The sequence below is a fragment of the Rutidosis leptorrhynchoides genome, chromosome 2 (assembly GCF_046630445.1).
Source record: "Rutidosis leptorrhynchoides isolate AG116_Rl617_1_P2 chromosome 2, CSIRO_AGI_Rlap_v1, whole genome shotgun sequence".
NCBI classification, from domain to species: Eukaryota; Viridiplantae; Streptophyta; class Magnoliopsida; order Asterales; family Asteraceae; genus Rutidosis; species Rutidosis leptorrhynchoides.
In genome coordinates, this window is record NC_092334.1 from 288,956,916 (window position 1) to 288,966,026 (window position 9,111).

Consider the following 9,111-nt stretch of genomic DNA (forward strand, 5'->3'; position numbering starts at 1 on the left):
CAACGCAATAGAACATCTTGTGAGCATATCCATGCACTTGTGTAGTGCTGTCGATGGAAGTCATTTTCATAGTTAATTCGCTAAAGAACATGTTGTAAGGTAATACCATTTAAAGTGCACCATAATTTAATAATTGCAGTTCAAATCACTTGATCTTTTTGTGCAAGCTAGATGTGATGTATCTATCTATCTTCTATTTTTTAATTTAATATAAAGTGATGATTAATTATACTAGACGGACCAAGGTAATCTGTGAATTAATATCAGATACCCTCACCATCATTCCATATGGTTTTTAAGAACAAAAATGACCATTTATTTTCAATATTCTACAATTCAATTCAATGTAGACCATTTCCATCCCTACAATCCCTCCTCATCATTCCATCCTAAAATCAGCTTGTTTCCACACACTTTCATCACTTTTTGCAATCTTTCTAAACATTCTTTTCACTTTCTTTAATTTGTTTTTTTTTTACCTGAATTCTAAACCTTAATTTTCTCTTCAACATCATATCACAAAACCCTATTATACATTTGATTCTAATTAAATTAACTATCCACAAGCAACCCCAATGGGGAACTGTTGTTCTGCTAAAGAACCACCAACCGAAGATGGTCCATCCGGTCGTAACAATATTGGACAAAGATCACAAAATGATCATTCGCGTGCCACCCCTCAATCCGGATCCTCATCCTCCACCGCAAAATCAGGCAGACCATCTCCTATTGGCACGGTTTTAGGCCGCCCAATGGAAGATATTCGTAACATGTACACAATTGGAAAAGAACTTGGTCGTGGCCAATTTGGTGTCACACATTTATGTACATGTAAACAATCAGGGGAACAATTTGCATGCAAAACAATAGCCAAAAGAAAACTTGTAAATAAAGAAGATATGGAAGATGTTAGAAGAGAAGTACAAATCATGCATCATTTAAGCGGTCAAGCGAATATCGTTGACTTGAAGGGTGCGTTTGAGGACAAACATTCGGTGCATTTGGTAATGGAGTTGTGTGCTGGTGGAGAATTGTTTGATCGTATTATTGCTAAAGGTTATTACACAGAAAGAGGTGCTGCATCGTTGCTTAGAACAATCGTACAAATTGTTCATACGTGTCATTCAATGGGAGTTATTCATAGAGATCTCAAGCCTGAAAACTTTCTTCTTTTAAATACGGACGAAGATGCTCCCCTCAAGGCGACAGATTTCGGTCTCTCGGTGTTCTACAAACAAGGTGACATATGTATATTGAATTCTTTTAATTTAAATTTGAAATAATTTAAACAATTTTATATATTTAAATTATAAATGCAGGTGAGGTTTTCAGCGATATTGTTGGAAGTGCATATTATATTGCACCAGAGGTCTTAAAAAGAAAATATGGACCAGAAGTTGATATATGGAGCATTGGTGTCATGTTATATATTCTTCTTTGTGGAGTTCCTCCTTTTTGGGCAGGTAAGGCATAGATTGATATGATTCCTATTGTCGAAAAAGAATAAAGATTGTATTTTTATTTTTATTACTAATAATTATTAAAAGAAAATAGATGATTAATTACAAATAAAAAACTAAATTGAAGGGTACGTATTTGGTGTTATTGTAGAATCGGAGCATGGGATATTTAATGCAATATTGCGTGGGTATGTCGATTTTACAAGTGATCCTTGGCCTACGATATCTCCTCAGGCAAAAGATTTAGTGAGGAAAATGTTGAATTCGGATCCTAAACAACGTATGACAGCACATCAAGTGCTTGGTAAGATGTAACCAACTCACATGAATCAATTTGAGTTACGGAATATGTATAGACAAGAGATTGTTACAACTCGCTACTAGTAATATATGTTTGATTGATGAAATGTAGTCTTTTTTTTTTTTTTGTTCTCTAGCTCACCCATGGATTAAAGAAGACGGTGAAGCACCCGATACACCACTTGATAATGCTGTTATGAGCAGGCTAAAACAATTTAGAGCAATGAACAAGTTTAAGAAAGTTGCTCTCCGGGTACTTGAACATGTTTTGTTAAGATCTGCTTTTTTATTAGTATATATTATCGGGGGAAACATGTATTTAATGTTGGAAGCTTCGACGAGCCCAACACACCCACTATAGAGGATCTAGACTATACTAGACTCACTACACCAACACTTTGACGTTGGTTAGCCTTTAATTTTATAAATCCTTAGTGCACAATGTACTTAGGCGACAGTGTCGACCATATATCTTTAGGCGGTATAACCGACCATGTATTACTTAGGCGGCAGAGCCGACCATATAATAAGAACAACAAAAGTGCACTAAGAACTTAAACACAAACTAAGGCTTGATCGGGAAACTTAACAAAAACACTTATATTAAATTACAATTACAATATTACTTACAAGCTTTATCTTCTCTACTTTCGCTAACTCACACTCTTCTTCTCTTCTTCACAACTCACTTCTTATTTCACTCTCACAACTTCACACAACACAAATGAAATCTCCTCCCATATTTATACTACTCCATGGAACATTCTAGAACCTAGATATTTTCATGGATATATAAATATCTAGATATTTCTACAACCTACAAATATCTAGATTTTTCTTTTACATTTCAATTTCTAGATTTTTCTCTCATATTCTAATATCTAGATATTTTCTTATACATATTAATATCTAGATATTTTACCCATATACATTTACTAATTCCATATTATTCTAAATTTGCATTGTATTTTAACACTCCCCCTCAATGCAAATTTTCTTCCAACGATGTCTTGCAGACCATTCCAAGTGCTTCTCTGAATTTTGTAAACTTCGGTTTACTTAGGCTCTTGGTGAATATATCTGCAACCTGTTCATCTGTCTTTGTTGGCATCATCTTGATCTCTCCTTCAAGGACCTTCTCGCGAACATAGTGATAGTGCACTTCTATATGTTTTGTTCTCGCATGAAAGATTGGATTTTCTGCTAGACGAATAGCTGATAGGTTATCGCAGAAAAGCTTTACTTGATAATCTGTTGATTGATGAAGATCTTCCATTAGTTGCTTCAACCACATAATTTCTTGTGTTGCTGATGCTGCCGATCGATATTCTGCTTCAGTGCTTGACAAGGATACTGTTGGTTGTCTCTTGCTGCACCATGATATTACTCCCGATCCAAGACTAAACATGTATCCAGTTGTTGACCGTCGTGTATCATAGTCTCCAGCGTAATCGGCGTCACAATATCCAGTTACGTGACATTCTTTTGTTTTCTTGTATAAAATACCAAAGTTAATAGTGTCTTTGACATACCTTAAGATGCGTCGTACAACATCAAGGTGAGGCTTCTTCGGATTGCTCATGTATCGACTAACCACTCCAACTGCATAAGATATATCTGGCCGGCTTAGTGTGAGATAAATAAGACTTCCGACCATCTTTCGATACATGGTAACATCTTGAAGACATTTTCCTTCATCTGCTCGTAGTTTTGTATTCGGATCCATCGGAGTTGAGATAGGTTTGCAATTAAGCATTCCGTACTTTTGTAAAAGATCTCGCGCATATTTCTGTTGTCCCAGAAATAATCCTTCTCTTTTCTGCTCTATTTCGAGTCCAAGAAAATGTTTGAGTTTTCCAAGCTCCTTCATCTGAAATCTGATAGATAGATTCTCTCTTGTTCTTTGGATCTCCTCATAGTGATCTCCCGTGATGATTAAGTCATCCACATATACTAGCACTATGACTAGTTTTCCTTGATCTTGTTTCACAAATAAACTAGAATCTGAAGGAGCAACTGTGAAACCACTTTGTACTAAGAACTCGCCAATCTTCCCGTACCAAGCTCTTGGAGCCTGCTTCAAGCCGTATAGTGCTTTCTTTAATTTGCAGACATGCTCAGGATAGATCTTGTTCTCAAAGCCTCTTGGTTGCTCCATATAAATGTCTTTGTCAAGTTCTCCATGTAAGAAAGCGTTCTTGACATCCATCTGCCATAACTTCCAAGATTTGCTAGCAGCTAAAGCTAGTAGAGCTCGAATTGTTGTGATCTTCGCCACTGGACTAAACGTTTCTTCATAATCCAGCCCATATTGTTGAGAAAAACCTCTAGCAACAAGTCGAGCTTTATACCTTTCAATCGAGCCATCTGATCGAGTCTTCACCTTGTAAACCCATTTACAAGATATTGGTTTTACATCTTTTGGCTTTGGAACTAAACTCCATGTCTGCTTTTCTTTTAGTGCATTAATTTCTTCTTCCATCGCTTTCTGCCATTCTTGACTTTGTGCTGCTTCTTCATAAGTGGAAGGCTCAATAGGTATTGATTCATCCACATGAGCAGCATTGGCATACCTTGGATTAGGTTTCCTCGACCTTGTTGATCTCCGTAATTCTTGCACATGCTCCTCGGCATCCATTTGGCTTGGACGAACCTCTTCGGATGTAGATTGATGTACCCCAGTTTTCCATGGACTCGTTTCCTTAGAGTACGATCCATCTCCTTCTTTAATTGGATCCGATATGTGCTCTTTATGTTCTTCTTTTTCTTCTGGACCTTCTTCTAATCCATGAGATTCTGGAAGCTCTATCTTTTGAGGTGACCACCATGAAGACGCTTCATCAAATACCACATTTCTTGAAGTATGACATTTTCCGGTATTTGGATCACAACATCTCCATCCTTTTCTTGATTCATCATAACCGACAAAAATGCACCGAATTGCCTTCTTCTCAAATTTGCTTCGTAGATTATCTGGCACGAAGACGTAGCATACACATCCAAAAACTTTGAGATGGTTGACGATTGGTTTGATCTTCCATAATCTTTCATATGGTGAAATATATCCCAACTTTGTTTGTGGGAGTCTGTTAATCACGTACGATGCCGTCCTCATACATTCGGCCCAAAATCTGCCTGGTACATTCTTACCATGAAGCATACTTCGACAAGTTTCGGCAAGGTGACGATTCTTGCGTTCCGCCACTCCATTCTGCTGTGGAGTATTGGGACAAGTTAATTGTCTTCTAATCTTGTGCTTCTCAAGATAGATATTGAACTCAGTCGATAAATATTCTCCTCCATTATCTGTGCGTAAACAACTAATCTTATTATTGAGCTCACTTTCTATCTTCTTCTTGAACTCTTTAAACTTCTGAAAAGTCTCCGACTTTTCCTTCATGAAGTAAACCCACACATACCTTGAGAAGTCATCAATGAATGTCACCATATATTTCATTCCTCCAAGTGATGTTTGTTTCACTGGGCCAAAGACGTCTGAGTGTATGAGCTCTAGTGGTGTCTTGGACTGATGTTGTGACTGCTTGAATGGCAATTGGTGAGCTTTTCCAAATTGACATCCAGCACATATTGTATCCGTTCGGATATCAATTTGAGGAAGCCCATTTACTATGTGTTTTACCATCATCTCCTTTAACTTGTTGTAGCCCACATGCCCAAGACGTTCATGCCAAAGATCAGCCGTCTCATTCTTTCGAGTCTTATCCACATATGCTGTTTCAGAAGATAGTACATAGACCGACTCTATTCTTCTTCCTTGCATAATTGGATTGCCAACCACCTTCACTCTCTTGAATACAGACACATCTTCTGGTCCAAAGAGCACATAATTCCCTTCTGCTGTCAGTTGTGGTACTGACAGTAAGTTCTTCTTTAGGCCAGGGACAAGATACACCTTCTCGAGTTGGAGCTTTTGAGAGTCGCCTTCATTTGGAATTATTGTCTTTCCAATGTGAGAAATAGACAACCTTGAATTGTTGGTTGTCAACACGACTCTCTTTCCTTTGTAATCCTCCATTTCTTGCAGCTTTGTCCCATCGTTGGTCATATGATTTGAGCACCCAGAATCGATGATCCAATCATCTTTGTAGTTTATTTTTTACTTTAAAGTTGTTGTAAGAGCTTGATCATCTATGTCAGCTTCAACAGAGAGTCCAGCTTCTGCATCCCATGTTTCTTCATTAATGGTTGCTTCGGATGTGACCTCTTTCTTCTCATCTCTTGCGGTAGTCACATTTCCTTCGAAAGTTCGCCTTCTGGAGAATCTACATTCTCGAGCAAAATGACCCTTCTTGCCACAATTGAAGCATTCACCATTCTTTCTCTTATCATTCTCTCCATATTGTTGGCGATGATCTTTTCTTCCTTGTTGAGCTCCCCCTGAAGCATTGCTTTTTGGTTTTAGATGACCTTTGCCTCCATATGTATGTCTTTCTTTCGTCACTTCTTGTCTTCGAGACATAGCTTTCTTCTTATTGGTGAAGAGTGCTTCTTCTTCGCCTTTTATGCTCACTTCATTCATCTACTTGGCTAATGCCTCTTGGTTAGCCAATAAATTCTCCAACTCTATTAATGATGGTTGAGTAGGCCATCCTCTCACAGCGGCTATAAATCCATTATACTCGGATCTTAAGCCATGGATGATAATTCTCTTCATCCTTGCATCACTCACTTTCTCTTCAGGAGCAAGTTGAGATATCTCACGACAAATAGATTTCACCTTGGTGAAATACTGAGAAATAGATAGACTTCCTTGTGAGATACCCGCGAGCTCATTTTCCAAGAGCTGGAGGCGTGCTTCATTCTTTTTTGAAAATAATTTTTCAAAAGTTTCCCAAGCTGCCTTTGGTGTTTTCTCGTCACGGATGTGCTCCAATAGATCCTCCTCAATTGTAGTCTTCAATATAAATAAAGCCTTCCCGGCCTTGATGTTCCATTTTCTCAAGGCTTCGGCATTTTCTTTCGGTGGAGGCGTAGTGTCACTACCAGCAACTATTTCCCATAAATCATGTCCTTGTAGGTAGGATTCTATGCAAGTCCGCCAATAACCATAGTTGTGGTTATTGAGACTCTTGATTCCACTGCTCGTACTTGCAAGATCTGCCATCATGACGTCCAACGTCCAATAAGCTTGGTCCCAGACCGATGAGCTTTCACAGTTCCTAACTGTGCTCCGACAGAATCTCCCTTAGGGCCTTGGTGTTAACAAGACGATGTAAACGTCCAACGTTTACCAATGAGTACCTCCACTAGCAATGGTCCCGAACGACCCGCACTGATACCAATTGTTGGAAGCTTCGACGAGCCCAACACACCCACTATAGAGGATCTAGACTATACTAGACTCACTACACCAACACTTTGACGTTGGTTAGCCTTTAATTTTATAAATCCTTAGTGCACAATGTACTTAGGCGACAGTGTCGACCATATATCTTTAGGCGGTATAACCGACCATGTATTACTTATGCGGCAGAGCCGACCATATAATAAGAAAAACAAAAGTGCACTAAGAACTTAAACACAAACTAAGGCTTGATCGGGAAACTTAACAAAAACACTTATATTAAATTACAATTACAATATTACTTACAAGCTTTATCTTCTCTACTTTCGCTAACTCACACTCTTCTTCTCTTCTTCACAACTCACTTCTTATTTCACTCTCACAACTTCACACAACACAAATGAAATCTCCTCCCATATTTATACTACTCCATGGAACATTCTAGAACCTAGATATTTCCATGGATATATAAATATCTAGATATTTCTACAACCTACAAATATCTAGATTTTTCTTTTACATTTCAATTTCTAGATTTTTCTCTCGTATTATAATATCTAGATATTTTCTTATACATATTAATATCTAGATATTTTACCCATATATATTTACTAATTCCATATTATTCTAAATTTGCATTGTATTTTAACATTTAATACGGTTGCCTTTTCCGAATGAGTAGGTTATTGCAGGATGCCTCTCAGAGGAAGAAATCATGGGGTTGAAGGAAATGTTCAAAGGGATGGATACTGATAACAGTGGCACGATAACACTCGAAGAGCTAAAACATGGGCTTTCGAAGCAAGGGACAAAACTAACAGAAAATGAAGTTAAACAACTAATGGAAGCTGTAACTACCTATCCTAACTTGATTATATTTATTGATGGGACATTCGGAAACTGGGATGTAAATTATAATTTTATTATTTATGTTGTAAATAAATGGAAATAAAACAGGCCGATGCAGATGGGAATGGAACCATAGATTACGAGGAGTTCATAACAGCAACAATGCATATGAACAGAATGGACAGAGAAGAACATCTCTATACTGCATTCCAATACTTTGATAAAGACAACAGTGGGTAAGTAAATCTATCTTTTTTTTCTTTTTTGTCTGTGGATAAAACATTTCAAATGTTTTTCTAGCAAATGGCAATGAAATAATACCAAAATGATTAACTACCTTATTGGAAATCAGGTACATAACAATAGAAGAAATGGAGCAAGCTATTCGCGAATATGGTATGAATGATGGAAGGGACATAAAAGAAATAGTATCTGAGATTGATACAGATAATGTAAGTAATCAAATTAAAAAAAAAAAAAAAAAAAACTACAAGAGTAAATAGAAAGTTTCCTATTTATAAGATTATTATCATGTGGAGATTGAATTGATAGATATATAACTATATGTTATGTAGGATGGTCGGATCAACTACGACGAATTTGTGGCAATGATGAGAAAAGGAAACAGAGAAGCAACTATGAATCCAAAGAGGCGGAGAGATTCTTTTGTACCAGCGATATGATTTGGTTCATTAATTATTTTGTGAGTACATATAATAGTTCAGCGTCTTCAATAGAAATATAGATGAATGAGAAGATGATGATTATTCATATTCTAACTCAGAATTTGCTGCAAATTTCATGTCATCAAGTGAGGATAACAGATAAATTTTGAATCAACCTACGGAGAATTAACCTTGGAGGTCATGTGATATGATATCATTTGTGGCAAGGAATTCAGTGGATAAATTTGTCATGTGTAATACTAAGAAAAAAGTTCAATTTGATTTTTATTTGAAAAGATTGATGTGTGTACATGTTAAGAGATATACCCACCCCCTTTAGTTCATGTCATGTTCATAGTCTTAAAGTTTTTGTGTATCAAGTATATGGTAAAATTTGTATCTATAGATGAACCCTTAAATAGCAAAAAATAAACAACTTTAAGAGTTGGAAGAATGTGTGGATTCAACTTTTTGTAATTCTACGTTTCTCAAATCTATGTCCTTGTATAATATTTTAACTTATTTTCAAGAT

The 9,111-nt window shown here is 36.8% G+C and overlaps 1 protein-coding gene across 3 annotated transcripts; it reads left to right on the top strand.

The window, feature by feature from the left end:
- Positions 1-525: 525 nt before the first annotated feature.
- Positions 526-8,887, top strand: LOC139891807 (calcium-dependent protein kinase 2). 3 transcript variants are annotated; one of them, XM_071874805.1, is made up of 9 exons: positions 526-801; positions 844-1,239; positions 1,320-1,463; positions 1,612-1,764; positions 1,898-2,013; positions 7,748-7,915; positions 8,023-8,150; positions 8,267-8,366; positions 8,490-8,887. In XM_071874805.1, the coding sequence occupies exons 1-9, from the start codon at positions 576-578 to the stop codon at positions 8,595-8,597; spliced, it is 1,539 nt and encodes a 512-aa protein (XP_071730906.1). In that variant the 5' UTR covers positions 526-575; the 3' UTR covers positions 8,598-8,887. The 3 variants fall into 3 exon arrangements, with proteins under 3 accessions (XP_071730906.1, XP_071730904.1, XP_071730905.1); XM_071874803.1 differs by having other exon boundaries at positions 526-1,239; positions 1,588-1,764; XM_071874804.1 differs by having other exon boundaries at positions 526-1,239.
- The last annotated feature ends 224 nt before the right edge of the window (positions 8,888-9,111 follow it).

What these genes read in the sequence shown, in the direction of transcription:
- LOC139891807 (XM_071874803.1), top strand. Translation starts at nt 576, where the DNA reads ATGGGGAACTGTTGTTCTGCTAAAGAACCACCAACCGAAGATGGTCCA. An exon ending in GACAGCACATCAAGTGCTTG is followed by an intron (nt 1,765 to 1,897) that starts GTAAGATGTAAC and finishes TTTGTTCTCTAG; the next exon opens with CTCACCCATGGATTAAAGAA. An exon ending in CTGAGATTGATACAGATAAT is followed by an intron (nt 8,367 to 8,489) that starts GTAAGTAATCAA and finishes TATGTTATGTAG; the next exon opens with GATGGTCGGATCAACTACGA.